Genomic DNA, 25,691 nt, shown 5'->3' with positions numbered 1-25,691 from the left:
AATGTTCAACTTGAGGTGCAGCTTGAGGACATTTCCTCTTGTTCTGTCWCTTATTACCTGGARGAATACACTAACTCCCACCTTGGCTACACCATCCTTTCAGACAGCTCTTGACATATKGGACCATKTACCTGGTCCAACACCAGCCTTTCATCCCACTCCTTCCCCAGGACATGCAGACAGACACCTCCCCTTCACCCAGTCTCACTTCAAAGCTTGSCTGATAAGGGGAGGAAAGGCAACTCATGGGCCCAAAGCTCTTTTCCCTCCATGGTTCAGCCAGTTGGGCACTGAGAGCAGGCAGACACACAACAGGATTGCATAATTCTGCACAGGACTGACATCTGAGGCATACTTTGGGTGCAAGAATACCAGAAAGCACAAAACTCYCTATCTAGCACTGCATACATTTAGAACCCAGATAATACTGTACTATCAGTATTCCACAAAATGCTAATAAAAACTCACTTACATTGCACTTTGCCTATCCATTTACCTTTAAGAGCTTTTCGGTTTTATGTTAATAGAAAAGTACAGCTCCCTCACTAGCATCCCAGTTGAGTACTTTTGAAACCTTTAGCATSAAGAATAAGAAGATACTGACAGTTCTGGAACACAACCCCCTGCATTCACACACACCTATCAGCCCAGCAGTGTTAACACCACATTTGATGATCCATGGCTCTTCCTACAGTCCATGGTAGGGGAAGGTGGTCTTATTAGCCACTGCCCTTGCCAACATACAYTAGTTTCCTAAAAGATGAGGCTAAAGTGGAAAACCATGATATCAAGTATTTCAGCAACCAGCATCTGAACTCAGAAAAGACTGCACTTAGCACATAGTGGCGTCCCATATACAGTTTGTTTCAACTTTTATCAAAAATCCTGAAAGCAAACAGAAAACACTTGGTAAAAAAAAAATGCATCAATAGAACTGCAGATCTCTATTACAAAGAAAAATCCTTAAAAATAAACAAGTGATTTCCACCTGAAAGTCAAAAATTTAGAATGTTAATAATCTGTGTTTCATTCTCAATGCTCAGGTAACAYAGACAAAGAAAAGTCAAGCCTGTATAGCACAAGCCTCAAATCAGTTACCAAATTGTAAATTGGTAACTGACAAGCACAACTAATGTACCATAAYGATGTTTAGTGGGCAAAAAGTTTCAACATCCAAAACCAACTCTGTACCCTATTGAAGGCAAAGCAGAACAGAGAATCTGCTCCAAGTTATTTCCMTGCTTCCTAGTCCAAGAGTTTTGGGAGACTAAAGCTATGCAGCTTTGGACCCATAGATGTCAGGTAGATTCCATGGGGGTTTGGCTACACAGATGTACTGTATTAAGGTAAGCTTCACTTCTCTATGAAGCCACATGATAAAGTTTGTTATCGTTGTAGCCAGAATTGCTTACCAGTGGGGCTTCGGAGGAAGCTGGGTAGACTAAACAAAAAATGGGAATATATGCATGACAAGCCTGACAGACTGGAAAAARAGCAAATTACATTTCGTGACAAGGAACAGCAGTTCAGCCTCTCCATTTCAGGCCTCTGTTCTCAGCRTACCCAGTCTGTACTTTATAACAACATGTGCTTTACACAAGTATGCCACACAACGGAAACAGAAGGCAGRGCCATCTCATCCTGTAAGAAACCACCAAGGTGATTCAATTTATCTCCATTCAGATCTTCGGACACACATGCAGATGAGACATCACCAAACTGGTAATTAAACTGGTAACAGTATAATCCAACCTAGAATTTATTCACTCAAGAGCAGAAGCCACTTTTCACTTACTCCCTTTGCACCCAGCTTTCAGAAATCCAGCTACAGTAAAGTTACAATTATGCCTAAATAGAGGCTCCTACAATTATGACACATTTCTAATWAAGGAAATTACCTTCATAGAGGCTACCAACTGTTTTTTAAAAGTGTAAGTCACGGTAATTAAYCAAATACAAACATTAATTCTTCACTCAGTTGTTACATCAAACTAACAGACGACCTTCAAAACTTCAACAAATATGTCCGTTTTTGCTTATTCACACCAGTCAGCAGAAACAGGGACAGGAAAGGAGAATTTGGGTAACGCAAATAAGGTCAGTGTAATTCAGGAAAAGCTCTAAGGGTACATGTCTAGTGTTTATGTTTGAAAATGCATTTTAAGATGCAAAAAGTCATATATAAAGGACTTCAGTGCACAGTAAGGCAAGTCTGTAGTCCAGACACTGCACATACATTAGGCATTATWAACTGCCATGATTTGCTTAAAAGTTATTCCAGAACCTCTTAAGCAGCAGAATCTTGCAGGCATGGCCACATGTTGTGGGAGGCTGGCGTGGGTTAGCAAAGAGATAGGACATGACCACCAGCTCTGCAAGGGGCTATACCTATGGTCACACTGAATTCATGTATCAAAAATATCTGCCTGTGKGTATACAAATAAGTAAACAAGAAATATGCAGTGTCTCTTCTTCCATCTYAATTTGTCCATCTTCCCAGGCCCTGGGAAGACTGCAGGAAAACTGCCACTGCAGCAAACCAGTACAAGTGCTCTTAAGATGCTTCAACATTCCTTAGATTTCAAGATAAAAGATGGGTCACTGTAAGACACTGGGATAATTTAAAGCATGCTTGCCAGTGCATACCAGTTACATGCCCATACTGAGCACATACAATTCTGTACATTTAATTGAATGGAGTCAAGAATGATGCTGAAACAGATGTTCTGTACAACCACCAATTTCTGCAAATGATCCCCAACATTTGCAGATTTTAAATTTCTTTCAGAACTGGGTTAAATGGAGTAAGAGTTCCTGCTCTATAAGAACAAGACAACGAAAACCATTTGCTGTAGTGTTCCTAAAAGTCTGGTTAATACAGTTCTCTTGGATAGTTCCAGTAACACTGCAATTTCAAATRACAGACAACTGAGATAAAAGTCTGTGAGTATGTTTGATAGAAAAGATATATGATAGTGACATGTCAAACAATTCCATGGGTGAGGGTATAGGCGTTAATGTCTTTGAAATGCATCTTAATTTCTCGTTCCACTTCAAGTCGCAAGTTTGTTACAGAGCACAGTTTGATTCCTGAAAGAGACAATGAGTTTGCAGAAGCCTGAGTTTCTGAACTTAGGGGGAAAATGACAGGTTCAAGGTGGAATAGGTGGTAGGCGGCTTAGGAAGGGTGAACCTTCCTGGTGCCTCAGCCAATAGGGAAAGGAAGAAAACATGCGGCCAGGAGTTTAGGATAAAAGGGGGCAGTGCCCATCCGAAACTAAGAGAAAACCCCATGGGCATGTGCCCCATTGAGCTCTCTTCCTTTATTCGAATAAAGTTGCAGGACACCCCTTTGTCTCCTTTGTGGACACTGGCTYTTCATAGCATGATTTTCCACACACGTTTACCAGCTATATTTTAAAATACTAACTCTTGAAAATTTTAACTTTAAGAAAAGAAACTGAAATATAAAGATTTCTGCASGTCATCAAGCAACAGTCTGAACACTGAGAGGTGCTTAACCTACAGCTATTTGTACCTTGTCAAGACAAGCCATTCAGTACCGGGTTTACTTGAAATGGCTGATTCTTTGCAAAAAAAAACCCCAAATTAACCAGTGCAAGAAAAGGGCGAAGGGAGTGGGTGAAGCAGCCTTAACAGACAAAGATCTAGCCATGGGCACATGCCTAGGGTGTGATGCCAGAATGAAAACTAACACTCACCTGTGCCAAGAAAACCACAGTCCACAAACCACAAAGAATCGGAACACTTAAAATTGCTCTGAAAGACTGTGCAGTAGCAATCATTTGGTCATCCAATAAAGATTGGAAACTATTTTGCTACATCACCAGTATAAAAATCAAATTATGAGCACTGACAGCTTTTCCACAAGGTACTGATTTCCTCCCCATTCCAAACACCCAAATTCAAAACTCTGCTATGGTTCTTGGTACTTTTAATCTGTTAAATACCTTACAGGTTGGCATGAGACAGCCAGTGGAGACACAGTATTAGCTGCTCAGTTTGTCAAGCTGCAGCATGATGGATCAAAGAGGGAACAGAGTTCTCCTCTAACTGCTTGAAGTGAATCCCTCAAATATAGACCCACTTTCTCACTCATCTAGAAGTGCTCTTACCYTTAAGAAACACAGTTTACACCCTAAGTTTTAAAATACTTGACATGTCTTCTACAGTTCCACTACTATGAAGACTCACAGATTTAATTTCTTCTAATTGGAACGAGGGCTTAGAGAGGACTAAGACTTGAGATCAAAGAACCAGACTGACTTGCACTACCTACAGTGAACAGAAACAGATTCCACCTAGAGGAAGGGACCTTTTCCTCTAATCCCCTGAGCAGAAGTACTTGGTAGGTTGACACTTACCCCTGCCAGTTCTTGTTGAATAGRAGCAAGCTGGGCTTCAGAAGCAGGACTCAGGGTAGCACTGACTGAGGCCACAGCAGGAGCAGGGTGCYCAGAGTCGCACTCCCCAGCTGGTTCTGTGTGACCCAGATCATGGTAGGGGGGCTCAACCTCTCCCTGGGGCTCCTCGCCTGAATCCGACAAAGCTTTTTGCTCTGCAGGGGACTGTGAGCAGAAAAGACAACGTCCCTTCAATGCAAGGCTGCAACATGAGAGACCGATCGTCCTAGTCAGACGATCTGTTAATCCATTTTTCAWTTTCACTGTTTTCACAGTATGGCAGAAGGAGCKGCTGCTTGTTGCTAAGACACCAATTAAAATACATAGAAACTGTGTAACACAACACGGAACCTGCTCATAGAATTAGCTTCCACTCCCTGCAAAAAGCATCAGTTTGAGCAAATGCACTTTTTGAAAGTTACYCAAATCATGTGTCCCCAGCAAACAGGATTTTGCCAGCTACAGGATTTAATGGGGTTTAACCCTTCCCTCTCTCAAGGACTAAAGGACAGCTGATAGTTTTTACCTGCAGATTCAGACATAAAAATTAAATAGACAATTACTTCAGCCCACATTTGAGGTAGGCAAGGTTGGTTCTAAAATTCTCACAGAAATTAATTATTTTAACATTCACACAAGACACAGGATCCTTTCATATTCACATGATAGTGAATTATCTGAAAAGTAAGAGCAATGCTTTTTTCCATAAATTACTGAGTTTCAATCTGTTTCAGGGTGGGTGGTGGCAGGATAACTAGCGCACCCCAATGAGATTTGTATTTGMTGAACTTCTGCCACGGACTTTTCATTTTTTCACATCATTTAATGCTGCACATCCCTGCTGGTACAACAAAAATTTAGCATGATCATGTTCTGCACAGGTCTGRAGAATGAAAAAGTTAAAAAGGCTTTGATCACAAACAACTGCATTGTGATTAAGGACTAAATTATAGTCCATTGATAACAGACAGACCAAAGATACACTCCCAGCTGCAATCTATGAGCTGAGCTCCCCTGCATCTTAAGGTGAAGCATCTGACAAATCAAGCAGTAAGGAAAAGAAGGCATTCAGAAGCACACAACCTTGGCGTGTTCCCAAAAACACTTGGTAGAAAAAAGAGAGACTAAAAACGCTCATCATTGCCCACGTCCATGCAAGAAAGTGAGCAAAAGCCTCAAAAATAAACAGCAGCACTCAACATCTTAAGAGCCCCAAGTTCTTCAAGTAACACTTGTCCTGTCCTCATAAGGGAGCAATTACTAAAGCCAGCAATACCTGAGATTTTATCATGCAAGAAATTACTGTAATTAAGGCTAAAGATAGTCAAAATATATTTACCGGGGATAATAGTATGGATGTCAGGTAAAAATTCAGGATGCTGGATTTTTGTACTGTCAAAATTATCTGGCTTCAATATTTAGTTGTTAATAACAGACCCAAACACTAACTTAAAACCCCACATTATGAGAAGAGCTAAAGCAACATTTTGTTTATCACCAAACATTTAATAAAATCTAGCAGTCTTGCACCCTATCCCTACCTTTTCAGCTGGGGAGAACAACAGGAAAAGGCTACCTGGAGATGGTTATAGCACCTCCAGTATATGTATAAATTAAAAAAAAGAGAGCCTTACCAGAGATCTACACTGACTTCTAGCTACAGATCAGAAAATTGTTATTAATGAAGAGGAGGCGAGAACATTCAACACACACTTGKGCTAGACAAAACTGGAAATGACAAAATATTTTGCATGTAATTTTTACCAACACGGTTTAGAACATCTTAATGTAGGCTAAGTAAACATCCAACAGATTTTAATAACTCGTTCAGTACTTGAAATACTTGGTGTCAAGCATTCTAAAAAGTGGAAATACACATAAATCTGATTTCTCTCTCAAGCAAGACTGGAATATGTACTTCGAGACTCACTAAAGAAACAAAGAATAATTATTGCTAATCACTACTTCTAGAAGAAATATCTGAATCCAAGATAARAATTTCATGGCCAATACATAAAATTTATAAAATTATATTAGAAAAAATATATTAATCAAAAACTACTGCAAGTTTCAGAATTCTGTGAATAAAATGTGGTTTAAGTTATGAAAGACAAGACCAACAAAGGATATGATGATTTATCAAATCAGAACTGCTCCATGCAGAAGTTTGTACAGCTGTTCTCAAAAAAGCATATCCAAAGGAAACTGTGAACTCTTAAAATTAATTTTAATCTTCAGTCATGCATACTATTGAAAGCTTTTCCTAGTCTCTGAACTTCATGAATTCTAATCTAAGCTCTTGTTGAAAGTTCTTTGGAGCTGGTGAACAGTTCACTCTCTTCCTTTTTGCTGGAATGTTTCATCTGAGAAGTGTGTCCCTCCTTGAGCCTCCTCTTCTCCACAGAAAACATTCCTTATAAAATACAGTTCGAGGRAGAACTTGGCAGAAATTTGTTCCTGTCTCTTAACCACTTTGGCAAAGATCAACAGAGAGATGACTAGTGTTAGGAAGCCACCCACATAAATTCACCTTGCTCAGCCAGATCAAGCAACATCTATTTATTAAAACTAAAAATAACRCACCCAGACTAAATACATCTAAGCCTCTTTGGAGATTTGGGTTCCTCTGCATTGCAGAAAATAAGGAGAGACATGAAGGACTACTTAAAAGCTAAGACTCACATGATACTACAATCACCAAATGTAGGCAAGGAAATATTCTTTTTCAATAAAGACTGGCACAAGCACTCTTGGATCAGCTTTTCCTCCCAATTCTAAGTTGAGCTATTTGCAACTTCTTTCCTCATTTCCCCCACCCTAGCACCCCTACCCAGTGGCCTAAAAAGACTAYTCTCAGTATATCTTTTCACATTTTTACCTGCTTAGAGGACAACTCTTGTTTGTATGTTCAACTTTATCAGTCTCTCTATATTCCTCCAAGCTTTGTCTTGCACAACTGTCTCTCCATGACAGTTGCTTTAATTAAAACAACCTTCATGACTGCTTTTTTAAGTATAGCAATATATTMACAATTATGAACTCTTAAGCACCAATTTTAACCCTTTAAGTATACTATGGACTTACCCACTTGAATGGTGTTGTACCCTAACAAAGCCTCTTGGCAGCCATGCTGACARTGCTGAGACAGACTGGGAAAGGGAATGCTTTGCCTCTACATACACAAATTAGTTCATTCACAGTTCTCTCTCTGSCTCTCTGCCACCATCCTAAACCTGGAAACCATGGCCATAGCATGAAAAACGTTTTCTAGTCATCTAGTCACCACCAAAACCCAAGCATTTCTAAATAACACTGCATCAAAGCAGGACTTCAACTAACCGTTACTTTACGTATCATCTAAAAAAAAAAAAATTAAACTCATGATTTTGCTCTCYGGGCTACCTGGGAATGCCATCTTCTAATCACCTAAATCACTTTTACAACTCCATACCTATTTTTAAAATTCCATAGTTAAGACCATGATGACAGCTAGAACAATTTAACAACATACACCCTTATTCACTYCAGGACCTTTGCATTTAGGACCAAGTTACCCCTTAAACTCTTTGTACCACTTTGGTATGGAACATGATCTAAGTATCACACAACTTATATTCTTTCAAAGTCATTCTTAAAATATCACCACTAYCAATTCACATATAGAAAGCAGTACACTGATCAAAACTAGTTATACAACAAATTAGAAATAAAGTGTTCTTTTCTACATTCTACCAGTACCCCAACCCAGGCTGGTGGGAGGAAAAGGACAAGGCACAAGCTACATCATAAACAAAGGCTCATTTTCAAGTGCAAATTTTTTTTTATATATGAGTGGAGAATCTACCTTTTCCTATACTTGTCACTAGGGAGATCATAATGATCCTACATGATGACAATCAGTGAAGACCAGATTATCACAGTTCACACTTGCAGAACAAAYGACACCACTTTAAATGCATTTTTAGACAAAATGTTTCTTTACACCTAGTGATTAAATTGGTTTGAGCTAATATACCTGCTTAAAAATGTGTCAATCCAAAAATTACAGAATACTTTCACCTCAGAAATGTTAAAAGTTAACTTCAGATTACTTGAAGTAACCTACAGCCAGAAACTTGTCATGAAATGTTTTATGGCAGAAGCTAAAATCAGTTTCAAAGCAGAAACACAAGCCAACCAAGTGTCTAATATTAAGCACAGAACTAAGTTGTATCCRTTAATTTAAATATTTAATTCCAAAAGTGCTGTGAAAAGCACAGCTTAGTTCATAAATACATTATTTGTACAGATAATGGAGTAACAGAAATACTCTATGCCTAACATAGCAAGGTTCAGACTTCACTGCTTTCAGATCTCAACAGTTTGAGTCTTTAAGCTGATGCAATTTTCCAACTGGTCAGCACTAGAAACTCTGCTGGTCAGAAACATGAATAGCAGTGCTACTACTCAGATATTTGCAAGACTCTAATTCAAACTCTGTAAAAACAGTTCTCAATGAGTTAAGGAGACATGAAAACCATGAAAATGYAGACCTACTCAAATTTTGAAACCGTCAACTTGACATCCACCATTAATTCACATCTAAACTGAAAAAAGGACAAACTAATCCTGTCTTTAACTGCAAAAGAAAACAACTCAAACCTCCTTRCTGAAAGTAAAATTAAGAGCCAGCATTATGAACACCATGCTCGTTTTGTCCCCTCTAAATAAACATGTCAAACTGCAAGTTCTGATGTTTTATTCAAGTGTATACATCCTTAGCTGGAAAATGCWTTTAAAAAATTAGTTTCCAAACTGATTTCCAAAGTATGAACTTTGTCCTTGAACACGCTGAACATTTTCCAATTCCTAGTGGAGAAAAAGATCATAGAACCATAGAATTGTYAAGGTTGGAAAACTCCTCCATAGATCAGAGTCCAGTCATTCCCCAGCAYGGCTAAGCCCACCACTAACCCATGTCCCCAAGTGCCACATCCACACAGCTTTTAAATCCTTGAAGGGATAGGGACTCCACCAGTGTCCTGRATAGCTGTGCCGAGGTTGGACAGCYCCTTCAGTGAAGAAATTCCCAATATCCAACCTAAGTTGGATATTCACCCCAGTGCAAGTTGACATAATTTCCTCTCATTCCATCCCTTGTTCCCTGGGAGCAGAACTGATCCCCACCTGTCTGCCCCCTCCTGTCAGGGAGTTGTAGAGAGCCAGAAGGTCCCCCTGAGCCTCCTTTTCTCCAGGCTGAGCCCTCACAGATCCCTCAGCTGCTCCTCATCAGATTTGTGCTCCAACCCTTCCTCAGCTCTGCTGCCCTTCTCTGGACATGCTCCATCCCCTCAATGTCTTTCTTGTCATGAGTGGCCTAAAATTGAAGCCAGGATTTGAGGTGGGGCCTCACCAGTGCCCAGCACAAGGGGATGGTCACTGCCCTGGTCCTGTTGGCCACTCTGTGGCTGGTACAGGCCAGGTGCCATTGGCCTGCTTGCCCACCTGGGCTCATTGATGTTGATCAGCACTACCAGGCACTACGTGTCCACCAGGCAGCTTTCCAGCCACTCTGCCCCAAGCCTCCAGTGTTTCACAGTGCTCGTTTGACCCTTGGAAGATGTCTGACACCTTCTAAGCACAAATTCAAATCAAGATTTCTAGGAAAAGAACATTGTTTCACTGAATAGTAGACACTGTTTGTTCCAGACAAGTAGGTAAGACCACTGAATTGTATCAACCCAGCCGTACTACTGAGAGGATCCATACATGCTGCAACAAAATAATTCTGCTCAGGATGTCCAGGTTCATGTGGACAAACACTAAGCAAATATATAAATAACCATCACAGACACTTAACTGAATACACAATACAGTGYTTTTTCTCCCCCTCAGCTTACTGTCAGACTGCTGTGTCAGCACTAAAAAGCCTCTACTAAAATGGCTTACAGAAAAAAGTGACTTGACTAGACAGACATTTTGCTAAATTAAAATTGTAATTTACATAGAGAAATTTCATATTCAACTAGTTTGAAGTTACTTTTGAATTTTCGTTAAAACATTGCTCTAGAAAAAATTCCTCTGTTCACAGGYGTTCCTTGTTAACGTTAATACAAGGATAGTCTTTTGAGGCAGGCAATGCACTTAACCAGGCACCTTTTACACAAACAGTAACAGAGTTAACTCTTAACGGGAACACTTAGCTATTACATCTTTCTGAAAATACGGTAAAAGATTTCAACTAGTATATAAGCTAAGGCACTTTTCCTTAATTAAGGTGATTAAAGCTGGCCTGAAAGCTAGGTTCTAACACATACAGCACAGATTAAATGGCTCACAGCATCACGTTCTGACTATATTACTATTGCATCTATACTACAAAAACMAGCTACTGGCATAAGCAACAAGCTGTTTATTTAATCAAACTGCAAGAACCACAGCAGGGATGCTTCTACAAGTCCTTCTCTGCACCACAATAAATGCTACTAAAAATAATAATCACCCCTCTCTTCTCCTTTAAAAAATTCCAACATCTCCACACAATACACAGTTTAGCATAAGCATTTATGTCTGTTATACTCTGAAAATTAGCAGCTGACAGATGCTACTACCAGACTCTCTGATCTACTTCAAGGARCAAGCCCTATTCCCCAGCAAAGCTAGATTTATTCCATGCCCAAAGCGACAGTGGCAACCCTTGACAGCATCACAACTTGGCATTTAGATCAATTTATAACTTCTCTCCAACCCTTGTGGCCTTCAAGATGCTCAGGAACCCACAGACCCTCCACCCAACAAAGCCAGACTTTCTGTCTGTGCCCATGTAAAGGCTGTCCTGAAYACAGCTATCTGYTCAGCATCACTTCASCATCCTCAGAGGCAGATGGGAAGASTAAATCATAGACCTCCCTCCCTGGATCCTCTGTCAGCCCCAAAATACATTATGCCTTTAATTAATGCATTTTTATAAATATTTTGTTGAGACCTATCAGAATGCAACAGATGTGTCTCACAGACTGATGCAGGAGTCTGCATAGCCTAATGGCAAAGGCATTGAGTGTGCAGGACTCTGGAGGTGTGCAGAAGCAAAGGTACAACATGAACGAACCTGAGAGCACAAGAACTGCTATCTTGGCATGTAAAGACCAGGCCAGCAGAAAAGGACACAGGACCATGTTTCTCTGCCTGGATTGCACACTGCTATGATCACCACTGCCAGGCTAAAGAAAACCTGCAGAGAACACTCACCATGATGCAACTCAGAAGGAACTTCAGAACAGTCTAAGAAACAGTCGGTGATTGGGAACTATTTACTAAAAGGARAAATTATCCAAATTGGCAGTGCAAACACTACCACTCCATTCCAAAGTATATGTAAACAGTCATTATAAAAAGTGTAATTGAAAGAATGTCTTGAAAGTACTTACTCTCTGGCAGATTTAATTTGATTAGCTAATATTAGGAGGACAGCAGACTTAAATCCTTTCCAAGGTGAGAAAAGATTTCAAGTTCCTCCTGAGGAATATGTCTACTGAACCTGTAAAAAGCTTGAGTCTGGTACTTGTTCCAAACCAAAGAAAAGCTAYCAATGGAAAAGTGGCTCAGTATTTCAATTCAAACATTTCTGACTCCACAGATAAGGAAACAATCCAGTGATCCAACAGAAAGTGTATTGYACACTTCTCTTGGYTCCCACCATCTTCAACAGAAACAGAAGTAACCTTGATTTTTTCCCTCATAAATCTTAATAGCTCTTACTGTTAATGAGACAGAATACCATAAAATATTGAGATGAGGGAACAGAATTTCCCAAGACAAACAGATATTTCACAGTTTACTGACCAAAGATACAACATTTAAATATGCTGAGATGAAAAGCAATTATCTAGACCAGTTTTCTTTGCTTTATCTTAACCCTATTATTAGAAAAAGAATTTTTGCAGCTTTGTCATGCAACTCAAGTGTCAGCACTCCTCTGCCACATGCTCAAGAGACACCTTCACAGATATTTTTTCTCCCAGATCAGTCCATCTTCTGTACTGTGAAACTATCTTACATCTTCTCATTTTTAGCCCTCTAGTACCTGCTTGCCCTATGCCCATTAATAATGTTAATGCTCTATCAGCCATCTTCARCTTCACAACAATATAGACAAAAGGCTGATCACCATGGAAGGAAGGAGTCAGGGCTAAGAACAAAACAAAAAGAAGTATCAACATCTCCTTACCTTCTGTGCTTTATCCTTCTGAAATACAAAGACAGGTGGAGCAATGGCAGGCTTTTCTGTAAAAAGAGAAGTCATTGGGGTTTTTTCCAACCACATTCATATTGACTRTTATGTCATGTTCTACGATGCTTTTACCAATAATGAAGCCCTAAACCAGTTAAATCTCAATTACACATATTGTTTCTACTAGCTCCTGGCAACACATATTTATAAGGACTTGATCTTCAACAGTAAAAAGGAGTGTTTTCCGATATTAGTTGTGTTGTTCTCCTTAAAACTATTTGTGTGTCCCCTTGAGATCTATTTCAAGCTAGTACTTGTACTGCTCTCTGGTACATCGAAATGATAAAACCCTTTGCTGCAGCAGTTCACTAGCTGAACTGCTGAACTAGATGCTTCTCCTTCCCCATCCCCTTCCCCATCCTCACACAGTAATGAAGAGGGAGTTTGTTGTACACCCCAACATACCCCTTTCTAAAAGGTCACCTAACAAGGATACTTGATTACACGTGTATTTCATTATCATWGAAAGCTTTAGAATGGTCTTAAATCAGCATCTGCAGGTCTAAAATTCAAACCAGAGGAACAAGTCTTTTCTACATAATTTAAGAGCACACGTGCTTTCATCTTAAAGCTCTGAATCAAATATTAACAGGATGCTATTTTCTAAATAAGCACATCAGCATCTCGCCTATAAGAACAGAATTAATGTCTAGAATAGAGTCTATATTTCCATTGTCCCTGGAGATTTCACAACTACCTCAGTGTCCTGAATGACAGAAGTATACACAGTGGGAGAGTGCGTATGATAAAGCAGAGGTGAGATTTCCTGAGAGTTCAACAAACTGATGCACCTTGTGTGTGAGTTATATTTGAAGAGAARCTGCACACTATGCAGTCAGCAGCTCTCCTGTATGTTTGTAGGGCTACAGATGAGTACAATATTTCAGTCTGTCTTTTAGTCTGGAAAATGAGACTTGGGGAGAGCTAGATTTGCCAAGAMATTAACCAAAAAGTTTCACCCTTGCAATTATCCAGTCTTATAAACAAGTCTGGACATTTATAAAAATAAAAAAATTTAAAGCTTTCAGAACTTGAAAGGCTACCATTGCAAAAAAAAGAAAAAAAAATATATATATATATAAAGCCATCAAGAAGAATTAACTTGAAGTTAAAAAAAGAAGAGTATCACAAAATCCTCCATAAATCAGTTGCAGCATCAGTAAAGCACTAGGATCACCATGTAAGAAAAAAAGAGGTGAACTTGTCCATTTGGGAACCGCGGGTTTTAGATCAGTTTGGCTGAAATGAAAAGTGAAACTTTAGCTGACATACATGAAATAACAAAAATTATTACAAGAACTGTGCATTAAATTGTGAGAGTGAAAGAGCTTCTTTCTACTTTCCTGTGGCTCTAACTCAAAGAGATAATCCAGCAAAAACAAAACACTGCAAGACTGATCTTGCAAGACTGGCAAAACTTGTTCTACAAAAGGTAATATTAATCAAGAAATTAAGYTACTTACGACATCATTTTGCCTGCTCATTTTTTCCCTTTATTTTTTAAGTTCATCTATCCATCAAATACTGCTGAATCTTAAAAATGCTTACTAATACGAGCAATGCAGACAATACATTTCAAAAGTGAAAACTATCTACCAACTAATCAACATCATCAACAGACCCTTAACTGGGAAAYCTGTCCTAAAAAACAGAATGTATTGAAAGAAGCCAAGGATCCCTTTTCATTCCCTTGGCCTCAGTATAACCTGCCTGTGGGAGGCTTCACTGATACAATAGCCAAGCTTTTAACTCCTGACTTCAAAGTGCTATTTATTTCTTAATATGTGTGGTACACTTTAGTGCTACAGCAGCAAGTAGCATGCCCTCTGCCAAACCAGTCAAGATGGAGATCTACCAGAATGTGAGATTTGACTGCATCATGCACACCTTACAAGAGACTCCTGCACCAAATTCCATAAATACCAAGGAGCACAGAACAAAAAAAAACTACTTGTCTGTCTAGTGTGTAATAAAAGACTGAAGTACAGAGAGAGAAGAAAGGAAACAAAGAAAAGCAGATCCAACAACAATGCAAAGTACAGAGGAAGCATGGGACAGCTGGTGAAAGATGGAATAGGTAGCCAGAAAAATTGATGTAAAGTAACACAACAAAACCGGAGATGGAGTCCACTGATTGAAAACTAAGCACTCAGGAAAAAAGAAGACAGATGCTGGGAACAGCAGAAAGCTCACAGGAAAATTAGATTAAATAACCAAAGAATAAAAGAGAGTAAAAATACTCCAGCTATTTGAGATTGTGTCCAGCTATGACAAATGAGAATGGCAAAAGTATCTAATAAAGCAAAYTATGGCCAGGCCTGTTAGTCAACCTGAAAAAGGGAACACTTGTGCAACATTTGATAGTCTTTGTCCACCGAAGWAACACAGTCCTCCAATACTCAAGGTCCAGGAATCTCACTCCTGCTCTTGCTGACTGTGAGACCAGTTGACARGGTCAGGAATGTCAATAAGACAGCAGGCACTCACAGCTACCAAYTGTACCTGCACTTACTCAGGAGCAAGACACAGGAACACAGGTTCATTGTGCCCTTCCTGAAGACTGCAACAAGACCACAATGATGGAAATGTCTCCCTAATTCCAGCCCAAGGCAAGTGGGATCAGTGGATTGCCTAATCTGATCACCTTCATTAAATACTGTGTACTTTTCTAAGCCTTGTTTAAATTTTGGGTGAACATTTTCATTGAAGGCATCAAAAGCAAAGCATTACTGCCCTTAATCATCCATTTCTGTGCTTGGTAAAAGAACTCTAATGTCAAATTTCCAATTCCAATGTACAGCCCCAGCTTTCGGTTCCTATTTCTAGTCATGTTTTTTTTTCCATGCAAAAGCACTGACACGTATCATGTTTCATTATSAACTGAAGAACCACCATACCAGGTTTTCTTTTTGCAGGTCAAAAATGCAGATGGTTAGGTAGTTCTTCAGTTTCTCAGGTCAAGTACTGGCCCAAAACAAGAATTACACTGTTATTTGTATCAGTCAACCTCCAGGCCAGATGGTCACGTTCTCATTTAAGGTGCATGCTTTTGTTCCACCAGGGTGTCTGAAGGATGACCTATGGTAAAATGGAACTGCCAGGTTCACAAAACATCAGCAACTTAAAAAGAAAATAAAGCAAGATATATGAAGGGAAAACCTTCAACTTCAGGTATAATGCATGGAAGAGAACATGAGATCTCCTTCACCAAGAGGTGAGCAGTCAGAGCACACAGCTCTCAAAAACTGAGGAACAGACTTGCTTGTTATTTTCAGAAGCAGAGAGAAACATGGTAAAATAAATATCTAGAGAAAAAAATGTTAATTTCCTAACCAAATCAGCCTTGATAAAGGTGTTCAGATAAAGTCCAAGCATGTAAGAAAGAAAGCGAAACTTCAGTAATTAGCATCCAGTCTCAAGATGGTACCACTCCAATCTCAAGATCTGGAACTCATACAAACCTGAATGGATTTAGGCTGTCAAATCAAATTGAATCCACAACTGAAAACCAGCTGAATCCACAGGACTCCTTCCTGCAGTTTATTCACGTWACAGATATTCCAACCTGCATGAGTAACTACAAAAACCTCAAGAGCTGGCTTTCACAGGCTAAACTTCTTAAACATATTTTATCATCAAGTCATTAACTATTGATAAATGCCCTATGTGCTATCAGAAAAACATGTACTATTAAACCTGCTGAACTTCATTCATGAGCTGTGAATATCAGAAACAGAAAATACTACCTCAATAGCACACACAGAGATATAATCTTCAAGTCATAYATACTATTTAATATGAGATTTTTAACCTAGATACTTGACCACTAGTGGCTATGGCAAAATCTCCCTTGTCAGCCATGTTTCCCACAGCTAGACAAAACATCCATTCAAATAAATACAACCAGAGCAGCTGGTGCACCTCTGGAAGCCACAAGGTGTCATACCTTTACTGCATCATGAAATGACTCATTATTAAAAAAAAAAAATCCAAGGGGTCAAGAGCAACAAGAAAATCTTCGTAGGTAAGTTGGTGCTAAAAAGGCTGGGAAAAACGTGGGCCCTCTCCAACAGAAAACAGGAGACCTGGTTACTGTGGGTATGGAGAAGGCTGAGGTACTCAATGATGTTTTTAACTCTGTCTTCAACAAGAAGTGCTCCAAACAGTCCACCCGAGTTATAAAAGGCAAATCAGCAGGGACTGGCAGAATGAAGGACCACCTGCTACAAGAAAACAGGCTTGAGACCATCTAAAGAAGCTGAAGGTGCACAAGTCCGTGGTAACTGATGAGACGCATCCATGAGTCCAAAAGAACTGTCAGAGAAGTGCCTAAGCCATTCTCCATTCATTGATGAGTTGTGGCCATCTGGGGAAGGTCCCAGTGACCAGAAAAGGGGAAGCATAACCCCTATTTYCAAAAAGAGAGAAAAGGAAGACTTGGGGCACTATAGGCTGGCCAGCCTCACCTCTGTGCCTGGCAAGATTGTGGAGCAGACCYTCCTGGAAACTGTGCTAAGGCACATAGAAAATAAGGTGGTGATTGGTAAGAGCTAGAGTGACTTCACTTACAGCAAACTATGCCTGACAAATTTGGTGGGGTTCTATGATAGTGTTACAGTGCTGGTGAAGGGAAGAGCAAYCAATAGTCTATCCGGACTTGTGCAAAACATTTGACACTGTCYCATAGGATCCTTGTCCTTAAACTGGACAGATGGACCACTTCCTGAATAAGGAAYTGGCTGATGGTTGCACTCATAGTTGCAGTCAATAACTCARCAGCCAARTGGAAACCAAGTTTGCGACCAGCWCTGTTTAGTATCTTTGTTGGTGACATGAACAGTGSSATGGAGSGGGGAGCCCACAGCAAGTCTGCCAATGACACCAAGCTGTGTGGTGTGGCTGATGTGTTGGAAGGAAGGAATGCCATTCAGACAGGCTGGAGAGGTGGGACTGTGCAAACCTAAAGAACTTCACAYGGCCAAGTGTAACTCCTGCATGTGGCTCAGGGCAGTCCCAAGCACAAATACAGGCTGGGTGGASAATGGACTGGGAAAAGGCCTGGGGAGAAGGACTTGTGGGTGCAGGTGAATAAGAAGCTCAACATGCCCCAGCCATGRSCACTGGCACACASAAATCTCCCATGTGTTGGGCTRATCCCCCAAAATGGGCAGCACAAGAGGGGTGGGACTCTGCCCCTCTGCCCCACTCAGGTGAGACCCCACCAGAAGAGCTGCCTCCAGAACTGGGGAACAACAGCAGCAGCATGTGGAGCTGCTGAGGTGAGTCCAGAGGAGGCCATGGAGATGCTCCAGGGCTGGAGCTCCTCTGCTCTGGGAACAGCCTGGGGGACCTGGGGGTTTAGCCTGGGGAAGAGAAGGTTCTGGGGAGACCTTAGAGGCCCTTCAGTGCCTAAAGGGGCTCCAAAAGAGCTGGACAGGGACTTTGGACAGGAGTCTGGAATGACAGGACAAGGGGGAATGGTTTCCCACTGCCAGAGGGCAGGGAGAGATGGGATATTGGGAAGGAATACTTGACTGTCCACACAGTGAAAAAAACCCACTACCACCACAAAAACCCAACCTTTCCCCTATTTCCAGTCTGAACATCTCATTCYACCTCTCACCCTTTTTCTTTTGTCCTTCCAACATACACTGCTCTGATGGACCGGGGTTTGTCTCTCTAATAACCTACTCATAGACCCTGATAAGTGCCAAATGCACCTCTCTTAAGACTCCTTTCTCCAGGCTGAACATGCCCAGTCTCCTCACAGGACATGCAACCCAGATCACCAAATATCTTGGTGATTCATGTTAATCTTTAAATTTYAGAAGAAACCATGTCATGAGAACAACTTTCAAGACCTCACCAGATCTGYTGTAGCCAGGCTATTAAGATAATTTCTTTTTAAAGCTAAGAACTACAATATTCAAATACTTTTTCTTTTTAAATTTACTGCAAATTACACTAAGAAATGCAATAGTGCCTGATTACATGGAAAAATACATGAGGCAGGGAAAAAAAAACCTACAGTGCAACTTCCTGGCAAGTGAGTCCTTGCTTGAATTTCAAAAAGCACTCTTTGACACCAGAAGCATAAAAATTGAGAATAGCTACTCCAACTGTAATTYATTGTAATACACTACCTGACAGAAAGTGTACCAGTCCTGTGAACAATAAATGAGTGTTAAAAAGAACAGCAATTAGCTGTTAATTGACTGAAAATACTCAGAGTGGTAATTTAACACTTGTGAAACACTTTTCTGAGAGTCAAGAAAACTAAAGTTCAAAGTTAGGTTTAGTTATGCTTATTGGAACRTTGAACACCACAAAATATGTTCTTGGGGATTTTTTACCATTTAGATTACAAACAGAATAATCATGCTAAATATAAYATAYGTAGAGATACAGACAATTTGTGGCRCTATAAAATTCTAAAAGTGTTGATAACAAAAGATTCTCTTTAAATAGCTAAGAATAGACTCAAAGCAAAAAGCAAGCTGCCACACCAAGAGCTGATCTGCAAAAAGACCTCCACAAGAAAGATCCAGCCATACTTCATGTCAAAGAACGAGAAACACAACTGGATCATTTATTGCCAAACTTCACAAGTGATGTCATGATGACTACAAGTGACATGGGGAAAAGAGACACTTCTGCAAATATAACAAGTCAGAAAAGAAAAACTAGCTTATTTTCACATGAGAGGAAAAAGAAAGCCATGAGGTAGACCAACTACTTGCAATGTAGAKAAAGCATTTATAACGAATTCCAAAAAATGTTAACAAAAAAGTATTAAAGCATTKAGATAGCTCTATCTTGTCAATCAAATAGATCTTCATGGAGTCTGGGTATGAATTATTAGGACATRTCACTCAGCCTAACTTTGCACCCACTAATCCATCGGAAGTCTGTATAGGAAAAAAAAAAAAAGTCTTGTTTTTAGAGTCCGCAAACAAGTCAGTGGTGAGTGCCACATTATCCCTCAAATTAACAGCTGACTGTCCTCTGTCCAAAAGCTACCATGAAATGAGTAAAATAAACATAAGGAAAAGAAAAAAAACAAACAGACCAGAAACACAAGCGCAGCACAGAAGCAATGTTAGCATCCTACAAGTCTGGCCAAGAAATTACACTGATTAGTCTGAAAGGAACTGCTTCTGTTTGCTCACCTTCTGTGCATTTCATAAAATCACAGAATAAACTGAGCTGAAAGGGACCCATCAGGGAACACTGAGTCCAACTCCTGGCCCTGCGCAGACCACCCCAAAAATGCCACCAYATGACTGAAAACATTGTCCAAACAATTCTTGAACTCAGGTATGGTGCTGTGACCACTGCCCTGAGAAGCCTTATGTGTTCAACCTCCCTYTGGGTGGAAAATCTTCTCCTGGTACCCAACCTAAACCTGCCGACTCAGCTTCATGCTGGTTTCTTCAAGCTCCATCACTGGTCACAAGAGTGTAGAGATTGGTGTCTGCCCCTCAGTTTCCCCTCATGGGGAGGCTGAAGACTGCATTGAGGTCACCCCTCAGTCTCCCCTTCTCCAGGCTGAACAAACCAAGTCCCCTCAGCAGCTCCTCATAAGGCTTCTCCTCTCACCTTTCCCCATCCTTGTGGTCTTCTTTGGACCCTCTCTGTTAGCTTAATGTTTTTATATACTATGGTGCCCAAAACTGCCCTCAGAACTCAAGGTGAGGCTGCCCGAGTGCAGAGCAGAGACACAATGCCCTCCCTTGGCCAGGTGACCGTAGGATGTCCCCCCAGATGTCCCCCAGGACACAGTTGGCCTTCCTGGCTCCAGGGCACTGCTGACTCAGATCCAACTTGCCATTGACCAGGATCTCCAGAACCCTTCCTGCAGTGATGGCCTCTAATTAAATTAAGGCAGTTACATACAGTAAACCTGTTATGATTGTGAACTTTATGCTCAGTAATTTCATAAAGCCAAGTAAGTTGCAGACACTCCTGAAAGGGAAATGTGAACACATTCATCAAATTTTAGCCCTGAGAAAAGTATGTATCACCTTTCAGCCATTGAAAAGATAAAGTAATTYATTCCCCACACAAGGGGATCCTGTTATCTTAAAGTGCAGCTTCAGCAGTAAGTTATAGAAAAGGAAATTACTAGTTGTGTATTAGCTGTAGTTAATGAGAAAAGCATTCAGGTGCCCATGAATCTACAGGAATAGACAGGAAATGCTGGTTCTCTTTGGTATTCTACCTGGATTATCTTAAAACTGACACTTCACCCATGTGGCAGTGAARTACCAAAGAATTCAGAGAAAGTTTCTAAGAACATTTAGTAACTACTTTAGACATTAATAACAATAAMAATTGTGCCTACTATTCTAAAATCCTGGTTTTCAAGCATCACCCTCACAATGACAGTCCCCAAAGCCTTTATCACAATGTCACTAAATCCTAGCAGCACAGTCAATCAAACTTCACACAGCTAGGGAGAAGTGACTCCTCTTCACTAGCTCCACACTCAACAGCTCATCTCTCAACATGACAGGCAATGCCAAGACCAGACTCTGCTCCTCGGAAATTTCACAGTACCAACTTCTTTGGAAAGTGGCACTGGGACTATCTCGTCATTCAGCCCCCTTCTATGCAACAGAGGACCCCTTAAAGCAACAACTTTCTTCTGTCAATATACAGCTGGCCATCATCCCAGTATAAAGAAGTAGGGGAGCAGATTCATCTACTGACTAGAAACAAAGGAAAGACAAGCGAATGAAAAATATTTGAGGAACAGTAAGAATTAAGAAAAGAAGTCATTATTAGAGGAAATGCTTGTAGCTTTGAAGAAATGCATCACAGAAAGATCATCCATTAAAATAGTYTGAAGTTGCAAGGGACATTGGTAGAATGGTTTCTTGGAGTCAATACAGACAGTTCAGCGGTGATATAAGACATTCAATACCAGAACCTAGAAGGTAAAGATAACGAATATGCTGTTGGAAACAGAAACACTAATTAATGAATTGAAAGAGGGGTGTCATGGTAAAAGTTACAGGTTAAAAGCGTTTTGCTAGTAAGAGTTTTTAACTAGTAAAATGAGGGGACACTGGCAGCATGAAACTCAACGCTTTTCAAGACCAGAAGAAGGTTTGTTGCAGCAATCAAACAGGTAAGAATCTTGTGTTTCAACTGCATGAACAGACTATCTAAACAATAAAAACAAAACCAGTCCACAAGAATGACTGAAACCTTATTCTAGGTACTTRTGCCTACTACATATCAAAGAAAAATTAGCTTCACACTTCACAACAAAGTATGATTGTGACAGCACTGTTGTACAGATCAATCAAGATTAAGGAACGTTAAGAACTTTGCTGTAATCACACTTTTTTGTGAATATGATCATTTAGCTATCAAATACTATAAACAACAGAAGATCAAGATGAAGCAGAAGGTCAAAAAATCATCAGTACCAAAACAGTTACTTCAAATACTCATATGAAAATACACAGGCACAAGGAAGTTAACCATTCACCTAAATAATGGAAAAATAAAACTAACTGATGTGTTTAAGAATGAGGAGAAAACAGTCATCAGAGAAGATCTTTGCCATGGCAGAGACTCCAAATTAGGTAAGTAGAAAGATTACAGAATTCTCTGCATTTCAGCAGAAAAATGCAGATTCCAGAAACTGCATGTATTTCCACTGTTATACGAAGAACATACGCCTCAAAAATGGAACTGGAGGGAAGCAAACTAGCAACAGTCAATGATATTAGAAAGAGCAGGAGACAACAGTTGCAAAGCAAGCTGATTTGGCTTAATTGGAGAAAAGATGGTATCACATTCTTATTTATCACAAGAAGAAACAGAACAGCAACAGATGAAGGCAGAAACTCTGGAAGGATATGCAAATATAAGCTAAAGAGGTTTACAGGTGAGGTAAGTCCCTGGAGGCAGGAAAGGGTAGTAAGGATGGGATCACACTCCCACTGCCATCCCAGAAAGTGTGTAAGACCCTGCAGAAATACAGAAGTAGAGATAGAAACACACGACAAGTCATCATCAAATAACAAAAATTGGTAAACTTAATGTTCCCCCACAGAACAGGGAGGTAAAATGATGGGCTTGCATGATTTAAGATAGCTGTTGCTAATATTCTGGTTCTAAAATAACAAAATAACCTATTAAATGGGTTATAACTCATTATAATGGCAGTATATAAAGTAAATACTGACATTAAGTTTCTCACAAATAGTCATTACAGATTTGGCTACTACCACTGTCAAGACCACTTATCACCTCCTTGGGCACCACAACTCCTCATGAGTCTGGAAGCCAACAGCCCAGGATATGCTGCATCACAGGATTTGCTAACTTAAGTAYACTTGTATATTGTTAGCTGCTTGTAGGCTTAATCTTCAAAGGCTGCACCTACAACGTTTATTTACTTCCTCTTGTTTAATATTAATATCAGAACAGTAAATGCCACTGATACAGCGTTCAAATGTAAGAAAGTCTTAAAGAAGGAGCCTCACACACACTTCCATTCACCTCCCTCTGGGCATTTCTTTCCCTCTCCCATTAGCTGAGAGTGATGAGAAACAAAGAGACAGAGGGCAAGCTGGCTTTTGCYAAAAACTAAGAGACATTAGTCATTCCCAAAGGCAAAACAGAGATACCCCCCTGCCACTTAAAACATCACTGTAAACCCCTTGGGGCAGAATATCCAAATACTCGAGTATTGCAGCCAAGGTTCTCCTAATGCTCTTTAGGAAAAAAAAGAAAAAGTGAAGCCACCTTACTGTGAACCTCTGATGTTTTCAGCTTCAAAAAATGAAATACATCAACTATGATATCCCATCTTGGTTTACAAAACCCTTCTACTAATCCTTTAACAAAAGGTAGGATTAACATGASTGTAACTAAAGGACAGATTTACAGTGGTGCTAAAGTTGTAGACAGTAATTCCAAAAAGCAAGTGGACAAGGCAGGGCACAAAGCGGCTCACAGCCTRCTCGGGCCCGAGATGCAGCGCTCGCTCCGCGCTCCAGGGCCCGTGCCCAGCGCCAGGCCCGCTGTCCGCCTCCAGGGAGCACCGACCCGCCGCTGACCGCCGGCCCCGGGAGTCGCCGCATCGCGAGCCCGGAGCCACCGATCCGCAGGAGTCACCTGAGGACGCAGCCCCAGCCCGGCTCCCTCCGCCTCCGCCTCGCGGGCAGCGCGGTGGCCCGGCCGAGGCGCTCCCTTTGTCCGGCCGCTCGCCTCACAGGGGCCGGGACGGCCGCGGGGAGGTGGCGCTCCCGGGCGCGCCCCTGAACGCGCACAGCAAGGTCGGGCCAGGGCCGGGCCAAGTTCACGGCAGCGCGGAGCCGGTGTGAGCCAGGGTAGCGACRCCGACACCTCCCACCTACCTTCGTTCGCCAGGTCCGCCATTTTACTTCCTCAGCCGCACCCACAATGCATCGCGCGGCCGGACGGCACCGCTCACCGCGGGCCCCGCGCGCCGCGTACGCCCCGATTGACGGCGGCTCCGGGCGGCAGCGCGCATGCGCAGGGGGCGGGGCTGGCCCGGCCCGGCCGGATCGCTGTGTGCGCGCGGGGCCCGCGCTTCCTGAGGCGCTCGGCGGCGGTGTGGGTGCTGTCCCCTGGGCCTGTTCGTTCCTGAGGCGCTCGGCGGGCGCTCTGGGTGCTGTCCCCGTGGGCCGCTTCGTTACGGAGCCCCCTTGGCCCGGTTCGTTCCTGAGGCGCTCGGCGGGCGCTCTGGGTGCTGTCCCCGTGGGCCGCTTCGTTACGGAGCCCCCTTGGCCCTGTTCGTTCCTGAGGCGCTCGGCGGGCGCTCTGGGTGCTGTCCTCTGGGCCGGTTCGTTACGGCTCCCCCTTGGCCCGGTTCGTTCCTGAGGCGCTCGGCGGGCGCTCTGGGTGCTGTCCCCGTGGGCCGCTTCGTTACGGAGCCCCCTTGGCCCGCTTCGTTCCTGAGGCGCTCGGCGGCGGTCTAGGTGCCGTCCCTGTGGGCCGGTTCGTTACGGAGCCCCTTGGCCCGATCGCTCGCTGCCGTGGGYRYCGTGGGTACCGTGGCTGCCGSAGCGGGGCCAGTTGCCCGCGGGTGTCCGTCCCGTGTGCGGCCTTTTCCTCCGCTCCTTCTCCCAGGCAGGCAGAGCTGCTCTTGTGCCACGTCCTGCGCTCACRGTGTCGCTGCCCGGGCCGGTCACGGGGCAGCAGTCCCCGTGTAGCGCCTGCTCTGGGACATGACTTTTTGGGGATGCTGCTGGCCAGAGCACTGACTCATCAAACATKCTGAGTGGCGTCGTCGAGTCCAACTCCTGGCCCTGCACAGACACCCCAGGAATCCCACCCTGATCCTGAGAGCCTTGTCAAAACGCTCCTTGAACTCTGGCAACCTTGGGGCTGTTATCACTGTGCTGGCAAGCCTGTTCARTGCTTCACCACCCTCTGGAGGCCCTTTGCCTAATGTCCAGTCTGAACCTGCCATGACACAGCTTCATTCCRTTCACTTGGGTCATGGGTCATACCTTTCTGAGCTTTTCCTTTGAGCCTAAAGACTCAAAACTCTCATTTTTTTGGGAGGATGCTGCTCCATCCCACAAATCARTGTTTGCTGTTCTCTGTGGTGTCTRGCTCTACAGAAGTCYACRCTGCTCAAAATGTAGGTGCACCAGGGTGTTACATGGTCACAGTGTCAGTCCAAAGAGTACAATATATAAGCATGCTAGTGCTCTCCTTCTCTTGATGGTGCCCCATATCTTGTTGCCTCCTTTGTCAGCGTACCAGAGCTCCCCTGACTACGTGGTCTCAGTCTCTAAGCATTAGTCAGCAACAGCTGGCACAGGGAGTAGAAACTGAGCAGTGCATGATTCTCATTTTACCCCTAATGATTACTTCAAGGGTCACTTAACAAAGGCATACAGAGTGCCCATCATTTGACTACATCCCTCACAAGCTATCACACTACCATAASGCAGAATCCAAGGGCCAGGCTCCTGATTCCTTTTGCAAGTACCATGTGTCTGGTT

At 42.0% G+C, this 25,691-nt stretch overlaps 1 protein-coding gene across 1 annotated transcript in view; it reads right to left on the bottom strand.

The window, feature by feature from the left end:
- Window positions 1–24,198, bottom strand: part of RANBP3 (RAN binding protein 3) — a 53,554-nt gene extending 29,356 nt beyond the window's left edge. Inside the window, exons 1-3 of the mRNA XM_057376917.1 lie at window positions 24,072–24,198; window positions 12,631–12,686; window positions 4,386–4,589 (exon numbers count right to left, since the gene is read on the bottom strand). Of these exons, the coding sequence (XP_057232900.1) occupies window positions 4,386–4,589; window positions 12,631–12,686; window positions 24,072–24,093 (282 nt within the window). The 5' untranslated portion in view covers window positions 24,094–24,198. The remainder of the gene's footprint in view (window positions 1–4,385; window positions 4,590–12,630; window positions 12,687–24,071) is intronic.
- Window positions 24,199–25,691: the final 1,493 nt, after the last annotated feature.

Source organism: Malurus melanocephalus, unplaced genomic scaffold (genome assembly GCF_030028575.1).
Source record: "Malurus melanocephalus ecotype Western Australia unplaced genomic scaffold, MMel_1.1 scaffold_293, whole genome shotgun sequence".
In the NCBI taxonomy this organism is placed as follows: domain Eukaryota; kingdom Metazoa; phylum Chordata; class Aves; order Passeriformes; family Maluridae; genus Malurus; species Malurus melanocephalus.
Note: the sequence above shows the minus strand (reverse complement) of the source record. Positions and strands in the feature narration are given on the sequence as shown.